We start from the raw sequence: 23,657 nt of genomic DNA on the forward strand, positions 1-23,657 counted from the left end.
TTCTTTCTTTCTTTCTTTCTTTCTTTCTTTCTTTCTTTCTTTCTTTCACTCTAGCAAACAATTTGTCAATTTTGTTGTTCTTTTCATTGAACCAACTTTTGGCTTCATTGATTTTCTCTAGTATTTTTCTGTTCTCTTTTTTATTCATATCTTCTTTAATCTTTATTATTTCTTTCCTTCTGCTTGCTTTGATATTCATTTATTTTTAATTTAAATTCTATTTTTGACAAAGATGTTTTAAATATCATATAATAAGAGGCGCCTGGGTGGCTCAGTCGGTTAAGCATCTGCCTTCGGCTCACGTCATGATCTAAGGGTCCTGGGATGGAGCCCCATGTCAGGCTCCCTGCTCAGCGGGGAGTCGGCTTCTCCTTCTGCCTCTGCCCCTCTCCTCATATCCTTCCAATATAAATATATCACATTTTTAAATAAAATCAGTCATCAGTGTTTCAGTCAATGATTATATAAATATTATTCACTGCAGAACCAAACAGTGTACTATGATTTTTTCCTTCTTGAACAGCTTTTCATTTTTAATTATTTCTTCTCTTTCTTAATTTACTCCGTTATTTTTCCTAGAGCACTTTCTCAATTGCTTCCTGAGAGATTATACCTTGGGACTGCAATGTTTGATTCCTTACATTTGATGATAGATTGGCTAGAAATAGAATTCCAGATTAAAAATAATACTCTGAAAATTTCAAAGGCTTTCTGTGAGAACATGAAAGTGACACAGTTTTATTCTTATTTTGAAAGTTATTGTATTTTCTTTGCCTGGGAGCTTTTAGGATCTTCTCTTCATGCTTGTTGGTTTTCAGTTTCTTGATAATGCTTATAATGCACAGGAAGTAGTTGGCTGTCCAGCCCTTCATACCAGAGGTGTTCTTCCTATATTGCCATTTTTAGCCCCCCCATATTGTACCTCATATGTATCTTAATTTCAGATTCTCTCTGATTCAGTTTATTTATTTATTTATTAAAGATTTATTTATTTATTTGAGAGAGAGGAGCTAGAGGAGTGGAGGCAGGGGAGGGGCAGAGAATCCTAAGCAGACTCCATGCTGAAGTCAGAGTCCAATGCAGGGCTTGATCCCATGATCCCAAGATCATGATCTGAGCCGAAACCAAGAGTTGGTGGACTGCACTACCCAGGCACCCCTGATTCAGTATTTTTAGAGAAGAAGGCTCCGAATTATTATATTTTTCTGAAATTCATTACACTTTATCCACATAAATGCTTAGCTGACATATTTTGAAGACATATTTTGTCTTCTCAAACTGCCATAGGAATTATTGCCTAAAATTATCTGAATCAATGGATGTTTAACAACTAGAAATAAGCATACTCTACAGATTTGAAAGTTTCACTATGCATTTCCACTTCATGAGTATAATTTAATTATGGCTAATATAAGCACTGTTTATTTCTGTTAAAGTCAGAAATCATGAAAAAAAAACATTATTCCCAATTCCCTGACTACGCTATCCATATAATTGAGTTTATTGTGGAAAGTTTTTAGTGTAGAAATTTATTGAAGCCTTTCACATCAATGGAAATGTATAGATAATTCAGGAAATAACTGTGATATATAATGAAAACATAATATAGGAAAGTATCTATAATAAGGTTGATAAAAAATTGTTCAATAAAATATGTAAGGAAATTTTTTAAATAAATGAGAAAAATAAATTTGAATCTCCACTGAATGCCCATATGCCAAAATAAATTCCAGATGAATAGAAAAAATTCCCAGGAGAAAATGCATGTATGTATCTGTTCAACTGAGTTTAGAAGGGGGAAGAGCTTCTAAGTGTGAAAAGCCTGGAAAAAATTAGAAGGGAATTGACTGAAAGATCTGATTACATGAAAATTTAAAATTTTTTATAAAAAACCCATAAATATAATAAAATATAATAAAAGACTAATTATAAACTGCATAGAAAATATTGGTAAGAAATATATAGCATAGAGTTAGTAGACTTCACATTTAAAGAGTTCTTGTAAGTTGGTTAGAAAAACATTAAAACCTGTGGCAAAATGGGCAAGGACATGAATAGTTAATTCCCCAAAACTGAAAAATGTAACCAACAAACATGCAAAGTATCCTACTAATAATCAGTGGGATGGAAATTAAAAGTAACATGACACCTTTAGAATGAAACTATAGACTGATAACGCTCAATGCCACCAGGAGTATTGTGGGGTGGGTGCTCTCTGGGGGTGGGTGCTCTCTGGGATACTGGAGGACAAATCTACCTTTCTTTATATGGTGTTTGGAATTATGGCCTTCGTGTTTATGCCCTGAATTTCATTATCCCGGTCCTGGAAATCCATCGTAAAATACAAGATGTGTGCAAAATGTCTAGCTCAGAGAAACAGAGAGTGGCATGGTAATTACCAGGGGTCATTGGGTAGAGGAAATGAGGAAATAGAGGCCAAAGGGAACAAACTTGCAGTTATAAAATTAACAAGTTCTGAGGATCTAATGTACAGCATAGTAATTACAGCTAACAATACTGTATCATATACTTGAATGTTGCCAAGAGAGTAGATCTTAAATATTCTCACCGTAAAAAAGAAATGGTAATTATAGGACAGAATGGAGGTGTTAGCTAATGCTATCATGGTAATTATTGTGCAGTGTATAAATGTTTCAAATCAACATGTTGTACACCTTAAATTTATGCAGTGTTGTGTGTCAGTTATATCAGTAAAGCTGGGGAAGAAATTAAAGATATGGTCCGATTTATATACTTCATTATTTAAAATATTTAAAAAATAGAAACAAATACAATTCCAACAATAGTACAATAGTTAAAGAAACTATGCTATAGCTATACAGTGGAACATTATGTAGCTTTTAACAATCTTGCTCTAAAAATATTTAATGGTATAGGAATAATATATAATATAATATAAATAATATATAATATAATAATATATTAATATAATAAATATTAAATATTAAGGAATAGAAACTTTTTAAGCAAGCAAGCTTCTTTTTGTTAAAAGATTTTATTTATTTATTTGAGAGAGAGCATGAATGGGGGAAGGGCAAAGGGAGAGGGACAAGCAGATTCTCTGATGAGCAGGGAGTCTGATGTGGGACTTGATCCCAGGACCCCGAGATCATGACCTGAGCCAAGGGCAGACGCTTAACAGACTAAGCCACCCAGGCCCCCCAGGCAAACAATTTTCTAAAAACTTTATATTCATGAATTAATTTAAAAAGCTAGAATATAGTTTACTAAAATGTTAATAATGATTCTCTCTCCTGGATATGAATATGAGTAATTTTATTTTCACACTAATCCTTTTGTATATTTTTAAATTCTCATAATGCAGACATTATTTCTGTAACAGAAAAAATAATTAAAAGCTTGTTTTTCTACAAAGTAACCTTTGTATATACTTCTGCAGAATTGTTTTACAAGAATATACCAATATTGTCCTAATTTGTTATGATTAATTAGGTTAGATATCCTACTTTTTATTAGAGCTTCCATCAGCTTTGTCACAGTCATAAAACATTTTAGAGTTTATAGTCTTATTTTCTGAGGGTAAGGGGATGACTTTTCATCCTAAATACTTTGGGATTTTTTTTTAAGTGTTGTTAGTGCACAATGTTACATTAATTTCAGGAGTACAATTTAGTGATTTTACAAGTTTATACATTATGCTATGTTCACCATAAGTAGAGCTACCATCTGTCCCATTACATCACTATTACAATATCATTGACTATATTCTTTATGTTATGCTTTTTTTCATGTGGCTTACTCATTCCATAACCGGAGGCCTGTATTTCCCTTTCCCCCTCACCCATTTTGCCCATTTCTTCACTGGCAACCATCAGTTTGTTCTCTGTATATATAGTTCTGATTCTGCTTTTTGTTTATTCATTTTTTTAAGATTCCATTTATGAGTGGAATCCTATGGTATTTGTCTTTCTCAGTCTGACTCATTTCACTTAACATAATACCCTCTAGGTCCAGCCATGCAGTTGCAAATGGAATAATCTCATTCTTTATGGCTGTGTAATATTCCATTGTATACATATACTGCATTTTCCTCATCCATTCGTCTATTGATGGACACTTAGGTTGCTTCCATGTCTTGGCTATTGTAAATAATGCTGCCATAAACATAAGGATGCATATATCTTTTTGAGTTCTTGTTTCCATTTTCCCTGGGTAAATACCCAATAGTGGAATTATTGGATAACATGGTATTTCTATTTTTAATTCTTTGAGGAACCTCCAAACTGTTTTCCACAGTGGCTGTACTAATTTATATTCCTACCAACAGTGCACAAGGGTTCCTTTTTCTCCACATCCTCATCAATACTTGTTGTTTCTTGTCTTCTTGATTTTAGCCATTCTAACAGGTTGAGGTGAAACCTCATTGATTTGCATTTCCCTGATGAAGAGTGATGTTTAGCATCTTTTCATGTGTCTGCTGACCATCTGTCTGTCTTCTTTGGAAAAGTATTCAGGTCTTCTGCCCATTTTTTAATTAGATTGTTTGTTTGGTATTCAGTTGTATCAGTTCTTTATATGTTTTGGATAGTAACCCCTTACTGGATATATCATTTACAAGTATCTTCTCCCATTCAGTAAGTTGTCTTTTTGTTTTCTTTATGGTTTCCTTTGCTGTGCAAAAGCTTTTTATTTTGATATGTCCCAATAGTTTATTTTTGCTTTTGTTTTCCTTGCCTCCGGAGACATATCTAGAAAAATACTGCTTTGGCGACTGTTAGAGAGATTACTGTCTGTGTTCTCTTCTAGGATTTTTATGGTTTCAGGGCTCATGTTTAGGTCTTTAATCTATTTTGAGTTTTTGTGTGTATGGTGTTAGAAAGTAGTCCAGTTTCATTCCTTTGTATGTAGCTACCTGTCCAGTTTTCCCAGAACCATTTGTTGAAAAGACTGTCTTTTCCTCATTGTGTATTCGTGCCTCCTTTGCCATAGATTAGTATATGTGAAGCAAGCACTCCTTGCCATAGATTAATTGACCATGTAAATGTGGGTTTATTTTGGGGTCTCTATTCTGTTCCATTGATCTATGTGTCTGTTTTTGTGCTAGTACCATACTGTTTTGATTGCTACAGGTTTGTAGTATATCTTGAAATCTGGGATTGTGATACCTTCAGTTTTGTTCTTCTTTTTCAAGATTGCGTTGGCTATTTGGGCTCTTCTGTGGTTCCATACAAATTTTATTATTTGATCCAGTTTTGTGAAAAATGCCGTTGGTATTTTTGTTGTTGTTAATTTATTTGAGAGAGAGAGCATGTATGGGGAGGAGAAGGAGAGGCAGGCTCCCGGCTGAGCAGGAGAGGAAAGGGAGAGGTGGGCTCCCTGCTGCCGACATGGGCCTCGATCCCAGGACACTGGGACCATGACCCAAGCTGAAGGCAGACACTTAACCAGCTGAGCCACCCAGGCCCCCCTGAAAAATGCTGTTGGTATTTTGATAGAGATTACATTGAATCTGCAGATTACTTTGGACAATATGGACATTGGACAATATTGATCTCTCTAATCCAGGAGTATGGAATATTTTTCCATTTATTTGTGTCATCTTTAATTTCTTTCTTCAGTGTTTTATTGTCTTTCACCTCTTTAAGTTTATTCCAAATATTTTATTACTTTTGGTGCAATTGTAAATGGGGTGCATGGTTTTTTTGTTTTTGTTTTTGTTTTTTTAATTTCTCTTTCTATGATTTCATTTTTAGTGTATAGAAACACTACCAATTTCTGGGTATTAATTTTGTATCCAGCCACGTCACTGAATTTATTACTTCTAGTTTTTTGGTGGTGTCTTTAGGATTTTCTATGAATAGTATCATGTCATCTGCAAATAGTGACAGTTTAACTTCTTCTTTACCGATATGAATGCCTCTTCTTTCTTTTTCTTGTCTGATTGCTGTGGCTAGGACTTCTAGTACTGTGTTGAATAAAAGTGGTAAGAGTGGAGGGATTTTTTAAAAATTCCCTTTCTGGGATGCCTGGCTGGCTCAGTCAGTTAAGCATCTGCCTTCAGCTCAGGTCATGATCCCAGGGTCCTGGGATCAAGTCTTACATTGGGCTCCTTGCTCAGCAGGAAGCCTGCTTCTCCCTCTGCCTGCCACTCCCCCTGCTTGTGCTCTCTCTCTCCCTCTCTCTCTCTGTCAAATAAATAAATAAAATCTTTAAAAAAAATAAAAATTCCCTTTCGTGTTTGTGCCAATATTTTCTGAAATGACCAGTTAGAACATCATCATTATAATTCTTCACATTTTTTCCCCCTATCTTTTTATGGAGTTGAACTCTTCCGATTTTCACCACAGCCCTGAAAAATAGAAAGTGCAACTTTTAAAGTCCTCTTTTGAAAAATAATACTTATCTAAGGTCAACATAAGCCATTGAGCTGTGGTACAAACCCAAAATGTTTGTTCTGATTCCAGATTTACTGTTAGAAGTTACCCAATGCAATCAAGTTATTTTATAAATCAAGAAAATGAGACATACAAGTGATATGGCATATGTCATGGGGAGAATGAGTGCCAGACCTAGAATGCAGCCTCCATTCTTTTTTTTTTTGGCAACCTCCATTCTTTTGTCTGAAACTTATACTCTTTCTATCAGTCCACTGACTAGTGGCACCTAAATACTTTGCATTAGTGTTTTCACAAATATGCAGACTCTTTAATTCACTATCCAGTGAATAATATAATTTTTACTAAGGTGTTGTTTGGAATTGACAAACTATTTTACCAGTTTTGTCCTTGTCTTTCCTAAGGATGCCTCTGAGGCAAATTAACACAAGGCTTACTTAGTTAAAAGGTGTTTAAAACAGCAGAGCCACTTAAGTACATTTCTTTGATGAATCTTAGTGATTTAAAAAGGTGGTATTTACCACAAAGATACAAATGTAGGGATCCGAAGGGGTATGTGCTCCCCAATGTTTATAGCAGCAATGTCCGCAATAGCCAAACTGTGGAAACAGCCAAGATGTCTATCGACAGATGAATGGATAAAGAAGATGTGGTATATATACACAATGGAATATTATGCAGCCATCAAAAGGAATGAGATCTTGCCATTTGCAACAACGTGGATGGAACTGGAGGGTGTTATGCTGAGTGAAATAAGTCAATCAGAGAAAGACATGTATCATATGACCTCACTGATACGAGGAATTCTTAGTCTCAGGAAACAAACTGGGGGTTGCTGGAGTGGTGGGGGTGTGGGAGGGATGGGGTGGCTGGGTGATAGACATTGGGGAGGGCATGTGCTATGGTGAGCGCTGTGAATTGTGCAAGACTATTGAATCACAGATCTGTACCTCTGAAACAAATAATGCAATATATGTTAAGAAAAAAAAAAAGAAGAAGATAGCAGGAGGAGAAGAATGAAGGGGAGTAAATCAGAGGGGGAGACGAACCATGAGAGACGATGGACTCTGAAAAACAAACTGAGGGTTCTAGAGGGGAGGGCGGTGGGGGGATGGGTTAGCCTGGTGATGGGTATTAAAGAGGGCATGTTCTGCGTGGAGCACTGGGTATTATGCACAAACAATGAATCATGGAACACTACATCAAAAACTAATGATGTAATGTATGGTGATTAACATAACAATAAAAAATTTTAAAAAGGTGATATGAAAACTCTTTTTATTGTGAAGTTTTGGAAGGCATTTCTGGGATATGAGTGGTTTAAGAAAACTCTGGAAGATGTTAAATGGTGAAAACATTTTGCAGTGGTCAAGCAAATGCATTAGGTTATTACTTTTATTATTCTTACTGTTATCTGATTTGATTTCTGAGCTAAATCTTGCCTATAATAATGTTTATTGTGACCATTTATTATTACCACCTAATCATCTTTTTCTTATGTGTTTCTTATGTGAGAATTTACCAATTAGTTATTAAAGCATTTAACATTATATAATAAACATAACACAGACTAATCACATATTCCACAAACATTTACTGTAAGGCTACTGTATGTCAAGCACTGAGTACCAATATAGGAAAAAAAATAGATAAAAATCCCTATGTCTAGGGTACATATAGCCTAGTAGGAAGACAAAGTTCAAATTAACTAAAAAAATATTTGCTGAGCACCCTCCCTCTGTCAACAGGGCCAGACTGTGAGCAGGCTAGAGCAGGCTAGTATCTTAGCACCTCATCAGATTCATAATCCTTAAGGGCTTGTTGAATTATTTAGGAGGCAGAGATAACATGATCATTTTAATAACAAAAATTGTACATGTTTTTTGTTGTTTATAATCAAGGATCTATTACTTGTGGTTTTCTAAACCAGGCAAGTTGCTGATAAAGCTCATATGAAGCTATTTAGAAATTAGACAATAAAAAGTCCTTTATCATGGCATATAGCACTCCTCCTTTCAGTTTTAGAAACCTCGCATGTGAGTTGGGAGCTTTTGACAGATGTTTGGCGCCTGGGTATAATCCTTCTTGATATATGAATCAGTCCAATCAGCCTTCCCTTATTCTAAAATTCTCTGATCACTCCTGAGAAATTTGGCATTTCTGCTTCTTTTAATAGTTAATGAGAGCAATCCTTTTGCGCATTGACAAAACAAAACATGGTTTTATCTGCTTAGAGGTGTCTTCTCTCCCTAGATCCACTTTGTTGTTGATCTACAAAGTGAAGAAAGATAAAAACTCTGCCAGTCATAAATGTTTGCGTCATATATTCTGCTTCTATCAGTGCTTTTTCACCAAAACGATTATTCTTTATTGCAATGCAGTATCACATAGCAATTATTGAAAACACTAAGTGAGAATCGGAGTTCCAGCTACATTTGACTGAATGCATACAGTATCACCAGTGATTCTTGGTACCCTTGGCCGCTGCATGTTCCACTTGGCAGTGGTGTCTCAGTGCATGAATGTGCAGCTCCATGGCCCCCAGGTCTGGACTCCCTTGGGCCTCACCTGGGGCTGTCTGGCTCTCCAGCTAGCCTGCCTATAGTGCCTGGTGGAGCTGCATGCAGATGATGTCAATCTTGGTCTTATTGTCCTATAGTATCTGCTGGGCCTTCAGCAGCAGCTTCCTGTCCTTGGTGCTACCATTGCTGTGTGTCTGGATCATGTTTTCTGACCCCCACTTCACCTTCAGCTTGATGGCCAGATGAGTGTAGACCATCTATGCATTGCCAAATTTCCACATATGCACGCAGTGTGATCACACATCATGACCCACATCTCTTCTGGGAAGCTGGTGAATTTCTTTTGACATGTATAGGAAGACACTCCCAGAAATTGCAAACATAAAATTGTTGTGGAAAAATTATCCATTTCAGAAAAGAGCAAATGGAGATTTTGGGCCTGGTCTCAAGTCAAACTATCTCCAGTCAGATTCATAAGTTATTAGTTGGGTTTCCATTCCTGAAATCGCTTTTCGCACACTAAAATATCAAAATTAATTATGGCAACAGAACACAAATGCATACTTTAAAAACTACTATGTATAAACACAAAGGTGTAAGATCTATATTATCAATACCCTTTTGGGAGAAATTTTTTCTGCGTGGGCTGGATCTAATAGTACAGAAAATGGCTTTTTTCTTGTAAACGCACACTTTTTTCATTTTTCTTTTTTTCTTTTCCTTGCTTTCCTGTCTTGTCTTTTTTTTTCTCACGGACTTTCAAATTGAATTCCAAGTTGTAGTTATCCTTTGGAAAATTCCCACTACTGATTCAATATGCCAAAGACCTCTGAAAGTCTTTGAATTGGGTAAGGAAGATCATTCATGGCATCTTTTTCAGTGATGCCTTGCTCACTTTTTAATGGAGATTAAACTCCTGTTATAAACAATGAACTTTCTTTTCAATGCTTTCTGCTAAATTTTCTGGAAGAGTATTTTGTGCTTCTATATCTGTGCTTGTAATTCATCCCAGAAATCTAACTATAGGCCAACAACCTCTCTCCTTAAAGAGATAAAAGCATCCTTTTTCTTTTAAGACACTCAGACTTCTCTTTAATAACTATTTTTTGCTTTATTCTGTTCACATGGGACAGCCCCAAACCCAACACTCAGTTTTTCTCTTTTGACCTTGTTATTCTTTCACTACTTAGGTCAATAGAGACTTCCTCTCAATAATATATGCAGTTTGATTTTCATCAGGTAGGTACATGTAGGTCCTCGAAGAGCTCATGGCTTTCCAGCACCAGGACTGAGTCCTCCCCTTTGACTGCACTGTCTGTGCTGGGGCTCTGCCCAGGTCCCATCACCCCTGAGGTGTCCTCAGGCCAGAAATGCTAAGCAGGCTACATGTTATGTACTAACTCTGAATAAACACAGGGGCTGCTTAGAGCCTAGGGTTGTGGGTAGGGAGATAGGCTGTGTCTGGGTTCCATTACAAAGAATGCTGTGCTTGATTAGTGATGTCTGTCGTGGCAAACCTTCTGGACGTGTCTAGAATGGGACACTGGGGGAAGAGGCTGCATGCCAGCCACAGGCTTAGACAGGGACAAGGAGTACATTCCATCCTTGCCTTAGGCTGTTGTTCTTGCTTCCCAGGCTGCATTGTCTCACACACCAGGTAGCTGAGGAGGCATTGTGAAGGCCATGAAGGTACAAGTGGCTTCCCTAGGCTCTGGAAGGACCAGCATAAGCTCCAAGCTACAGGGAGCTTGGAAGAACAGCTCACTCAGGGCCCCATGGGGTCTGCAAGTTGCAGGCTGGGGTGACATTAGCTCCTTTTCCTCTGGAGTCAGTTTCATCCAGGGAAAGATAGCTGGCTGACTGATTCTTGGATAAATTTTAGAGAAAGAATAAAAGTTTTGTCAAGAGACTTCCATGCACAAGGGACAGAACATGAGGAATCTTGGGGCCATGAGAGAAGTCATACATTCTGGAACCTGTGAGAACTACTCAACTACTCAGTTGCATGGTGTGGTGAGAGATGAGGCTGGACATGTGAGCAGGGACCAGATCCTGAAGAACCTTTTAGGCCATTCTAAGAAATTTGACAGAATCCTTTAAGTGATAGAGAGCCACAGAAGGATTTCAAGCAATTTTAGCCAGAAAATTGGCACAATGTGAAAGTTGGATTGGCATGGGGGTCAGTCTGGAGGGGTATTCCAATCAAGAGAGTATCGCAGTTTACCAGATGACAAATTATTAAATCTTGAATTAAAATAGTGGCTGTGGAGATGGAGAAGAAGGGTAAATTTGAGAGTTAATAGTTAATAAATTTGATAGTTAAGAGTTTGGTGGTCTTTAAGAACACATAGACCTTGTGATTACTGGATAGTATCATTAATGCTGAAACTTGTTTTAAAGGGAAGGAAATATTTATACATTTGATAGTCAGAAAAAATGGTACGGCTTAGGAATAAAAGATGTAATTATAAAAAAGAGAGCAGGGGCACACGGGTGGCTCAGTCAGTTAAGCATCTGACTCTTGGTTTCAGCTCAGGTCATGATCTGATGGGTTGTGGGATTGAGCCCTGTGTCTGCCTCTGCACTCAGCAGGGAGTCTGCTTGAAGATTCTCTCCCTCTGCCCCTTCCCCCACTCTCACACATGTGCTCTCTCTCTCTCTCTAAAATAAATAAATAAATAAATAAATAAATCTTAAAAATGATAAAAAATAAAAAAGAGAGCAGTAAAACTTTGAAAAGCAAAAGCATTATGAAAACATTCACAAACTTTTACCATTTTGCAATGGCCTTGCCATAGTTTGAGAGTTTAATATAAAAAAATTTCTCCCTAAAGTTATTCATTACTCCTTTTTATATGTTTTAAAGAATTTGGGACTTTTTTCTTGTTTTAATAAGGGTCAAGCTGTGGCCGCAACCTAATAAGTACAGTAATTTGCTGATGAAAGGGGGCAAGAATCTTTTCAAGTGAACTGATTCCTTTGAATGTCAAATTTACCAAATTCAGATCACCTCTCTCCTTTCCTATGTTCCACATATTTAGTAACATTTCCTGGTGGGTGGTTAACATCAGATGCTGCTTAATGAATGACCTTCCAACTGTGAATGGACAAGGCACAGTAACATATTAGAACTCATTGGTAAAGCAGGAGAAAATGGTGGGAAAAGAAGCCTGCTACTGGGTTGCCCTAGGTTTAAAATGATTCTTTAAGTAATTTGTGAGCAAAATGAAATAAAGAAACAGTACACTTCAGTAGGCATTGTAACAACTATATTAAGCCCCTGTTTTATTCCAGTTTTGGAAACTGGTTGGCAATATTGCACATTGGAAATGAATTGTGAACTGGAAAGTATAGTTTTGATTCCTTCAAATGTTGAAGTCATTATGACATGTGCCATATGGGGGATATTTTCGTTTTAATTAACTACTCCTACTATTCCAGAAGCTTTAAATCTGTTTAGGTAGAGAGACTGTAAGCACCTGAAGAGTGAATATTAATATATTTAAATAATAATTATTATTATTAGCCCTATCTTCATGTAAGTAATCTGAATCCTAGAGTGATCAAAGAAGTTGGGCAAACTCAGCTAGCTTGTAAGTGGCAGCGTACTGTGTTTAAACGCTGGTCTTCCTGATTCTAGACACTGAGCTTCAACATCATGCCTCCTCTGGATATACACTAATTCTTAAATGGCTGGAGCACACAGCTGCTCTAGGACTTCACTTAAAATTAGAATCTGGCGTGTTCTTTAAATTCATAACAATGGCTCTTTCGAGCTCTGAATATGGTGATCATAATGCACTTTCTTCATTTGATAGGATCTATAGAGCTTTTATTTTTTTAATTTTTTAGTTTTTTAAGATTTTATTTATTTGTGAGGGAGAGAATGAGAGGGAGAGAGAGAGAGGACATGAGTTGGGGGGAGAGTCAGAGGGAGAAGCAGACTCCCTGCTGAGCAGGGAGCCCGATGCTGGACTCGATCCTGGGACTCCAGGATCGTGACCTGAGCCGAAGGCAGTTGGTTAACCAACTGAGCCACCCAGGTGCCTCTGTAGAGCTTTTAAATTATAGATTATAACAGCCCAAAGGAATTTTTAAATTACTTATTTAATAGGGATTCTTGTTGGCAAACTTGCTCTAGAAATATCTGTATCTCCCAAGAAGGTAATAAGTACTTACTAGAAACTTGTTTGAGAAATTTGGTCTCCCCCTCAGAACAGGGAACAATGAGGATTTTTCTGACCTCTTCTGAAAAATTACTGCTCCTTAGGGAAAATTAAGTGGAAGTTGTGCCAATATAGTTATTAGCACTACAAATTTGATAGATGTGTCCCCAAAGGAAAGCTGTAAATTACACTAAAATAATTCTGAGAATGAATAAGGCCTGTCACCATCTACCATAGCTGTTTATTTTTATAAGAAAAGAAAAATATAGTGTAGATTAAAAATTGGAGGACAATTTTTGAGTCTCTAGACTCTGAGAGTTACTGTGCTTTTAGCAATTTCTGAGTATATATAATATATAAATACATTTTTATGTTTAAATGTATAAATTTATGTTTATATATGATATTTAGATATATTTATTTGTCATTATGTAAATACATATATTCTTAGATTTTAAAAATGACTGCTATAATTCTGTAGGTAGACCCATGAATTATTTCCTAGTTCTAAGTATGTTCAAAGTAGGCTTGCCATTATTGACATCAGCTGCACCCTGAGAGTGTGGAGCCAACATCTCATGGTACAAAGCAGAGGAACTCGCATTCTTGCTGGTCACCTGGTTCTGTTCTTTCTTCTCCCCGAGATAAGATGTGAATTTGCAGGCCCTTAAAATGATTAACCATATATCTACCAGAGGGTTGGGAATCTTTATATTAAGATGTTATCTAAGGGGTTTAAGGGTCTGTAAAGAAAGTGATGCACGTCATAATTATCTTCAACATGTGTTTGTGTCCTATCCCTCCAGGGTTTGGGCAGTGGTGTGGATGAGGGGTGGTGGGGGCTGTTGGAGGAAACATGAGCTGATTAGAAGCCAAGGGACTCACAGAGTACTGTGGGAAAGGCGATCAAGAGAAATGCTAAGTTTTACACCTGAAACCAATATAACACTGTATCTTAACTCTACTGGAATTAAAGTTTAAAAAATAGAGAAATGCTGTCTTTAAAGGCAAATCCCATAGAGTTGCTGGCCAAGTGGCCAAATTTCCAGCTGGAAACAGAAAAGAAGTTTGTCCAAAAGGAGATTAAATAAAAGGGCTTAGCTATGGGCTTAAGGGTTGGAGTAGAGAGCACAAGCCACAGGCCACTGAATTTAAAGATCAGGCCCTGAAAGCAAGAGAGAGTGAAAGCTACCTTCAAATCTTTGAACCAGATCAATGACAATTTAATGTGATGGTTAAAAGCAAGGACCCAACACTCAGACTGCCTGAGTTTAATCAGTCATGTGACATTAGGCAAATCACATAATAATTCTGTGTCCCAGAAAAATGGGAATAATAGTATCTGCCTTTGTAGAGTTGTTGTCAGGATTAATCGAGCTAATTTATTTAGAGCCCTTACAATAGTACCTAGCAAAGGGTAGATTTCATTTCTTAACAGGTGTTATAATAATAATAATAACAATGATATGTGTATATAAACATGGTATATGTGTGTGTGTTGATACATATATGTGTGTGTATTTAAATGTATATATAAGTATATATGTATATGTCTGTATATACACATGTATAAAAGCATACATAAATGGTTTATATATATAAATATATTCCAGTCACATTATTATTATTACTACTTCAACTTTTCCCAAGCAGTGGACTTCAGATAATAACATTGGGCATATGATGTGCTTCTCAAGCCAGTTTCTAATTGCTGAGCCCTTTCTTCAAATATTAAATACTTTAGAACACATAAAGTACAGGTGCTCTGGTTTGAAGTGGGGGTGCCTGCTGACCCTCCCCTGGACTCCCACGGAGACCCCAAGGCACCACTGTGGAACACATTTTGAAAACTTGGAAAGAATCCGCCGCCTGAAATCAAGACCTTGAATCAGGTCCTATCTGCCACTAACAGGCTGTGTACCCTTCAGCATGTTCTCACTGGCTTCAGTTCCCTGATCCGTGCACTGTAAAGAGCTAGAATTAGTTCAGTAGTTTTCAAACTCTGCCACTTTAAGACCCTGAGAGTTCCTGAGAAGTGTGCGGGGAAGTTTTGGGGAATGGGTGGTGAGGAGCATGCTGTATGAGCAGGAGGGAACCCAAGGACTTCAAAAGCTAGGAAGAGAGGAATATACTGAGATTTCATATATTTATTTGAAAAATGAGTTACCACTGCTGAAGAAATTTTGACTAGATGATAAAAGAGCCTTCAGTTTCAATTATTCCCTAGTCCCTCATCGAACCAAAGTAGCAGAAATAAGAACATGAATGAAAGCAACAAGTACTAAATCTGAGGAAACCAAGTAATGGAGAAAGCAATGTGGACTATTCACAAGGTGCTGTGCAGTGACCAGGCTATTTCAGAATCGCTGCTCTCCGGGGAAAAGGCAAAACCTCTGTTGCCTGAGTTTTATCTAGATACTTTGGCCCCATTGTGTTCATGGGAACATACACTGGCAAGATGATAACTAAGTTTGTGGACCAGTGAGAAATATTACAGTGGGGATGTTCTACACTCACAATCAGAAGACAACTACAGTGAACAATTAAACACTGTACATTGTGGGACTTTTCTTGGTGGTTAGTGATTTCAGAAAATATGTTCCTTCCAAAGCACATGTCAAATTAAAATTTTCCATTTATGACTGCTGTGTTCCTGCTAGAGGTGTGTGTGAACTCAGAAGCTCTCGACTTGATTGAGATTTGACAACGAAATGTATTTAGGTAAATCAAGTTCCCATGTCCCTTCTGGGCATAACACCTATAATTGATGAGTGAGTCCATAGGCCATGGTTATGGCTTGGATTGGCCCTATGTTTAGTCCTCCTCATTTTCAGCTTGCTAAAAGCAAAGGAAAACCTATAAACATATGTGAACAAATAGTGTGGTAATGTCTGTTTATCAGTAATTTTGGTAATGATTATGCAACAACAAGGGCAGATTACCTTACAAACATCACAGGCAGTGTGAGATGAATGCTGCCCAGTGACTTTTTTCTCCAATTCTGTCTCCCTTCCACCATTCAAAGCTCTCACTATTGTGCCATTGTGTATGTGTGTGGATGTGGATGTGTTAAAGTGTCACATTTCCCATCTCACTGCTGAAATATGTTAGCTTGGAGCAGTGTCGCCCATTAACACTTAAGCGTGGCTTAGTTTGTCAGATTATGTTTAGAGAGTTGGGTCCTGGCATCTGACACTAATGATAGTGACAGTTCAATGGGGAGTAGAAATGGGAAAGGTCTGCAGCATAGAGGAGGAAGGTACATCCACATAGAGACCGAAGTGGAGAATGTTGGGAGCCACGAGGTCCTGTGGGCCCCACAAAGGATAAAATGTTGACCGAGAGATATACAAACAGAGGGGGAAATGCAGAAGCCAAACTTTGCCCTCTGGTGACCTAGCACAGTGCCTTATACATAATCCATCTTTAGTAAATGATGCCTGAATCACATTATTTTTTGTCTTCAGGTGGTTTTGGGAGAACTAAAGTTGAGATTTAATTTTAATACTTTTTAGTTATTAAAAAGATTTGCATATGGCTTATTTTCTAAAATTAATTTTCTTCAAGAGCCATGATTTTCTGTTTTAAATTTGTTCAAACAATACATTTTGTGCCAGAAAAGTTCTTTTTAAGGAAACATACCTCAAATATGAGGCATAAATAAGTCTTCCTTTAATAAAAGCGGTTCCTATTATAGCCACTGAATAACACATCTGCTGCAAGGGTGCTATTTTTTCACCAGTGAATGTGCACAGCTCTGATTAGGGGAGGTAAACGATGCATATCTATTTCAAATGGTGACTTAGACCCTGTAGGGAGAAAAGGTGTATTTTATTATGACAGATTTTGTAATTATGAAAGCTCTGAATAGCCCTATTTTTTAAAAAAATACTTTTGAAAAAATGTAATTCTCTGTCTAAATTCTCTATGTGTTATGGTGACTGTTGATTTCAGAAAAAAAGTATATTCGGAGCATCTTTCTCCAGTGCTAGTATCATTATTGCTTCACAAGACATTTTATATCAGTCTTCCAAGGAAGAAATTTTAATAAGCATCCTTTCCATACTTTTTCTTCTATGCAGGATTTGCTCACATCTACTGTTTTCAGAATAAGCCCACAAATGTTACAATATCTTTACAAAGGAAAGCCAGAAGATAATTCTCAACCCAGGGGCCTTGGTCTAAGCCCTTGTTCATTTGAATCGCTGTTCAAATGCACTCATTTTTTAAAAGATCATATCTATACAATAGCATTTAAAAATGAGGTTTTTCAAAAAGTTTTAAAAATACATTAAATTGTCACCAAACTTATTACAAGATTTAGATTAACCTTTCCTATTCATTTTCAGGGCTACGGCAACACACAGGGGCCAGATTATTTTCAAAGATGCTTTAGCCCAGCAGCTGTGTGAACAAGGAGGTAAGAATCATCTCTGACTCCTCTATGTTGGTTGTGTCAAAATTATTCATGGTAGGCCTGATGTTCTATGTACTAAGTATTTCGTTACTATTACTTGATCACGATGCTTTAAAAATGGAATTATTGATCCCTTCATATCCCTAAGAATTACGTATTTAGTAATTATTGATAAAGATCTGTAGACTTCTGAAAATACTAAGTGTAAGCAAAACAAACCAAGAGAAAATTTATCTACTTTTCTATTTTTTTCTCTAATTACATTTAGTTGTCCTAGAAATATAAATCTTAGTAGTTTTAAAATTCTACAAAAACGTATCTGCTTAATTTACCACTTAAATTTCTTGCCAACTTCATTGAAAATGTTTCTGTTTATTGCTTTTAAACATGATCTTGTGTTCAGTATTTATGTTCTTGTTTCAACTGTGTGCACCATTAATTTCAGATTTTTGGATAGATACTGTATCATTTTAGATACATTAAGTGGACATTAAGTAGTCACATTAAATGACTTCTACTTTGTGAGTGCCTCATACACATTCTAACTTTCACGTATACCAGACTCACAGATGCCTATATGCGCATGCACACACATGTACACGCATATGCACACACACCATGAAAAGGTGGAAAACAGGATCATGCCCCAACACAAATTTGTTCACTTTACTTCTTGAGCTTCTACCTGACTGTTTGTGTCTTCACTGTAGCACTTACCACTTCACATAGAATTTCCCTCTGAAAAGAAATGAGTATTACCCATCAGAGACTGAGCTTCTCAGGCATAAACTATGCCTTTAGAGCTCTTTGGCTCCCCAGAACCTGACATATGACTATTCAAAAAATGCTGACAGACTGAATACAAGTTTTTCTCAGTCATGCATCTATTCATTGATTTAAGCATTTGAGAATGAATACATCTGAAGCCAGTTTTTTGTTAAAGTCATGCCATTTTCACCATCATCATAGGCATAATATCAATTTTTATTTACACAGCGGTATTTTTGGGAAATTTGTTAACTTAAGATTTTTGAATTTAAAGGAAATTTCTACTAATCTTATTTCTGCTAAAGAGAATCTAATGGGTTTAGGAAAGAAGTGAAGAAAAATTATATTGGTTTTTGAAAGGCCTAAGAAAATACCATTTATTATTTGTAGTAATACATACATCCTCAATATGGCTTTATCTTGGTAATGCGATACTGGATGATTATTACTGGCAAACTCCTGATTGCTTACATATATAACTCTTGAATCAGAAAACCCCATTCTAATTATAGTTTCAAATATATTATCAGTGTTCTTGGGTTGAGCAGATTTTTACTGTGACTTTTGTGAATGCAAAACTGTGATAGCCTTTGTAGTAAGCTCAAGAAATCTATTACGATGTAACTTTTTTCAGACTGAGAATGTTCACGATACTGAAAATATAGAACACTATATAACATAGTGAACATTAATGTTCTGAAAAATGCATAGTGTCAGAAAAAGATAGGTCTAATTTTATTAACATTTAACAGTGTTTGAAAGCTGATCTCTGTTAAGCGTTGGATTTTTGAATCTTTTCCATTGTAAATGAATTGTTGGAATTGGGTTCACTTAAAATGAAAAGAAAAAGCCAAGAAAAACCAGTGGGAAAAAATTCTCAACCAGTGGGTTAAAAAAAAAAGCCTTATATAGTCAGATTGCACACGAATATGATTTACACAATGGTAGATGTGCATGTTATTAAAAATGCTATTCAGCCCAGGACCAAAGGACAACACTGAGCTTTTCAACAGCACCTAATCAATTGAAATCATATCAATCCATCCAAGATAGGGTGGAAGGAGTACTAACAAGCATGATGGCTTCCTGCTGTCAAGAATAATGGAAATAATTGGTGCTATAAACCATAGATCTATTTTGGACCTATCTACTTTTAATTAAAACATTAATTATCTCCTTAAATAAAATAACATAAATTTAACATATTATAATTTCCTATACATTGGATGGAGAATATTTAATGTATTTATGAGAGAGAAAAAAATGACAATCAGTATATACCAAAGCATAGTGCCTTTCAATTACAACATACTTGGTAGGTTTGTTAATTTTAATTAAACAATTTAAACAAAGCAAATTTTGCTCTGTGAAGCTTGGGGACAGCTATTATTATAAGACTGTTGGTGACTAAGCATATCAAAAAAGTAAAAGGATCAGAAAACATACTAGCCTTGGATAGTATGCCATCTCGATCCTTCTTAAAAGACATTCGTTGAAGGATTTTATTCTGCAAACATGTATCTAACATCTACAAGACCCTGTCTTAGCTCACAGTGATAAATATAGCTATAAAAGTAAAGAAAGACCCATTTCTGTTCTCAAGGGGTGGGATGTAAATGGCAGATCAGCTACATTTGCCTGGGGGCTTTAGGAAAGGCTCCCCAGGGAGCAAGTCCTGAAGGGTCACTAGCAGTTTAAGAAAAAAAAGAAGAGGAATTCCATCTATCTCCTTCCCATTTCTACTGACCCACCTTGGATCACACCCCTTCATTTCCTTCAGGCTTTGCTTAATAGCCACCTCTTAGGATTCCCTGCTCCCACTTTCCGGCACCCTAATCGGGGCTACAATAATGAACTTTCTAAAATGGAAACATGATTATATCATGTCCCTGCTTAAAACCCTTCAATATCTCAATTGGAGGCAATAGTTCACCTTCAAGGTAAAAATCTCTACTGCTTATCACAGCATACAAAGAAAATCCCTTACAATGTGGCTTCAGTTTGCCTCCCCCACCTCATTACTTTTTTTTTTTTTTAAAGATTTTATATATTTATTTGAGAGAGTGGGTAGGAGACAGAGAGAGAATGTGAAACAGACTCCATGCTGAGTACAGAGCCATACACAGGGCTCAAACCCATGACCACAAAAGATCATGACCTGAGCCGAAACCAAGAATTAGACACTTAACCAACTGAACCACCCAGGCGCCCCTCCCCACCTCATTTCTCATCATCCTGTCATTTCTACCTTAAAATTCTCAGAATGTACCTCACTCCATTACTTTCATATTATTTACACACTATGCCCCCTGTTCCCCCATTTTCTTGGGCTGGACTACCTTTATATGGCTTGTCTGGCTCACTCAGGCTTTCAGACCCTTCTTAGGTATTACCTCCTCCTGAAGAAAATCGTCTCTGATCTCCCTCAAGCTCCTCTCAATCTGGTCTTGGACTCTCATACATGGTTACATAATCCCTGGACATACCTCTCAAGGTACAACAATAATACAAATGAAAATACAGTCAACACTGTTATATGCCAGACTCCACTCTCCCCATTCATTCTACAAACATGACTTCATTTAATCTTTACTGCAACTCTCCGAAGAAGGAACTATTATGACCTCCACTTTAAAGATGATGAAATGAAGACACAGTGAGAATAACTTGCTTAAGGTCACACAGCTAGAAATTGGCAGAGCTGGTACGGGAGCTCAGGCACTTTGGCCAGTAGCCCATGATATTAACCATTACATTACACTGCCTTTCCAATGAAGCACTTACTTCAGCATGAGCTCATTTACCTTGACAACCATTTATTGCATATTATAATAAGAACATTATCACAGGTGCTTTATCTGCCATTAGATACAAGCTCCCTGAGGACAGGGACTGTGCTTTTTATTACCGAATCGCTAAAGCCTCACATAATGTCTGTATGCACCCAGTAAATGTTTATTGAATGAATGAATGAACGGTTGAATCAAACTAGTCTAATAGATTTGGGAAAGAGGAAGCTACCCGGCAGGTCATTACAGCTAAGCTGGGAAGGTAAGTGGAGCAGGTTGTAAAGTTCCCTCTGTTTGCTCGGGAGTTTAAATGTTGTTCTATGGGCAAGTGGGAAACAGGAGGGTGACATGAGCCATCTGTGTTTTTGAAAGAAAACTGGGGATGGGGGTGGAATGGGTTGTAGAAATTAGGAGTTGGAGGAAGCTAAACACAGTAGTAGGATGCTATATCACCCGGGTTAGAGCTAAATTTTAAGCTAAATGAAAATTGGGTCTTGACATGGTGCCTGGGTGGCTCAGTCGGTTAAGCATCTGCCTTTGACTCAGGTCATGATCCTGGGGTCCCGGTATCAAGCCACGCATCAGGGAGCCTGCTTCTCCCTCTCCCTCTGCTGCTCCCCCTGCTTGTGTTCTCTCTCTCTGTCAAATAAATAAATAAAGTCTTTTAAAAAAAAAAATTGGATCTTGGAGACTAGAAAGGGATATGGTAGAGAGACTTCGGAGAAGTGTGATCATTATAGGGAATGAGGGCTGGAAGAGGGTCCAGGGTGATTCTGTGATTTCTGGCCTTGGTGACTCGGTGGCCAGTGATGCCAGGGACTGAGAGAAGAAATGGAGAAACATTAGAGGTATTTGGAAGAGAACATAACAGACTGGACTTCAACACATTGTCCCTGAGGAGGTTGTTTTCCATCCTGCAGGGCTCTCCAACAGCCTGCTGGGAAGAGAGGCAGGTCTGAGAACCATCACCATGTTGGTTTTGAGCAGGGAACATGCTCATCCAGCGAGATCCCCAGGGGAAGGGAGGAAAGGCCCCAGTGTAGAAGGCTGGTGATGGCACAGGAGCAGGAAGAAAAAGGAATTCTGGAGAAGGGGCCAGCTTGGGAGACTGGGAGACTCAAGGAAGACATCTCAACATGGTAGAGGTGTTCGACAGGGACAAAGGCTTCTGAGAGAACGGAGAGGATGAAGTATGAGAAAGTGCTTTAAGATTTTGCAGTTAGAAGTTCCCTGGCCATTTGACTATACATGAGGGTGGTTTCAGGAGAGGCCAGACCACCTGAAGCTGCCTTGTAGTGTGGAAAGCTCTTGCCCAGGCTTTGGAGACAGTCAAGGGAAGAAAGATTACTGTGAGTTGAGAAGTAAATGCCAGGCAATGTTTAAAGTTGAGGCTTTGAAAAAAAAAATCGAGGATTAAAGGGAAGGAGAGAGAGAGAGGGCAAGCAGAGGGGAAAGCAGACTCAAGGGAAGGTTTGGGGTTCTCTCTTTCCCTCCCACACCCCCTGATAGAACCAGAACATATTTATGAGCATCCAGGGCTTTGTAACCAAAGACCACTGGGAACACCCCTGTAGCTGACAGGTCGGGTTTAGTGCTAGTTCCAGTATAGAGAAGGCAGGCCATGGAACCATGGGACATCTCAATAAGAGGATGTTACAGAGGAATTATTATGAGATTTGGGCCTGTATTTCATGATTTTGGCGAAGGTTTGTGGAAGTGGGGCTTTGCTCTGTATTGGATGCTATAACCAGTAATTCTGGTTAGGGATCTCAATAAATGCTATCTACAGGGGAGGCCGACTAGAGTGAGGGGGAGCTGTACTTGGTGAAAAGACAGTACAGTCACCACTGTTAGCCAGAAGAAGGGGGAATTGGGGTACTGTGAGTTGGACAGTGTTCTGGTTGGGTCTGTGTTCAGGTATAATTATGAAGTGGCCCTGTGTCAGTCTTGACCCATCATGATTCCTGAGTGGCTTTGTCTGCAGTTGATGTTCTGTGAAATCATTTTTTTTTTTTAAATTATTCATTTGACAGAGAGAGCACAAGCAAGGGGAGCAGCAGGTAGAGGGAGAGGGAGAAGCAGGCTCCCCACTGAGCAGGGAGCCCAACAAGGGACTTAATTCCAGGACCCTTGGGTCATGACTTGAGCCAAAGGCAGAGGCTTAACCGACTAAGCCACCCAGGTGCTCCCGTGAAGTCATTTCTGTTCATTGGGAGAAGCAAGGCCCAGGTGTGAGTGCCTGGCCAGCTCCTGGATACCAGGGGCTGCTTTTCCTTTCTTGAGGTCGTGGAGAGAGTGCTAGTGGACAGTCACTTACTTTTGGATTTAGACTTTATGAAGACTTTGGAATCATAGAGAAGTAGGTTTGGACCCAAGCTCTGTGTAAGCTTACTTTCAGAGCCTGGACACAAAGTACAGGCTCAAGTTAATGATAAAGGAGGAGGGATCTTGCTGGAGCCAAGTTTTATTCAGGGTCAGACAGTGTGAAATCAAAAGCCTGATAAGTAGATCAGTGTGGTGAGATTGTGGGTGTTTAATTTTTTTCTTTAAACTTATCGGTATTTTCTAAAAATTTTTTATAGTGAACTTATATCATTTGGGTTATTAAGAAATAACAA

General features: G+C 37.7%; 1 protein-coding gene across 2 annotated transcripts in view; it reads left to right on the forward strand.

Annotated features, from left to right (window-relative positions):
- Nucleotides 1–23,657, forward strand: part of RELN (reelin) — a 499,645-nt gene that overhangs the window by 196,802 nt on the left and 279,186 nt on the right. For both annotated transcript variants that reach the window (XM_073898696.1, XM_025873239.2), the window contains exon 4: nt 17,415–17,485. In XM_073898696.1, coding sequence (XP_073754797.1) covers nt 17,415–17,485 — 71 coding nt within the window. The remainder of the gene's footprint in view (nt 1–17,414; nt 17,486–23,657) is intronic.

The sequence above is a fragment of the Callorhinus ursinus genome, unplaced genomic scaffold (assembly GCF_003265705.2).
Source record: "Callorhinus ursinus isolate GAN/ISIS: 27379988/994484 unplaced genomic scaffold, GSC_fseal_2.0 scaffold12, whole genome shotgun sequence".
NCBI lineage: Eukaryota > Metazoa > Chordata > Mammalia > Carnivora > Otariidae > Callorhinus > Callorhinus ursinus.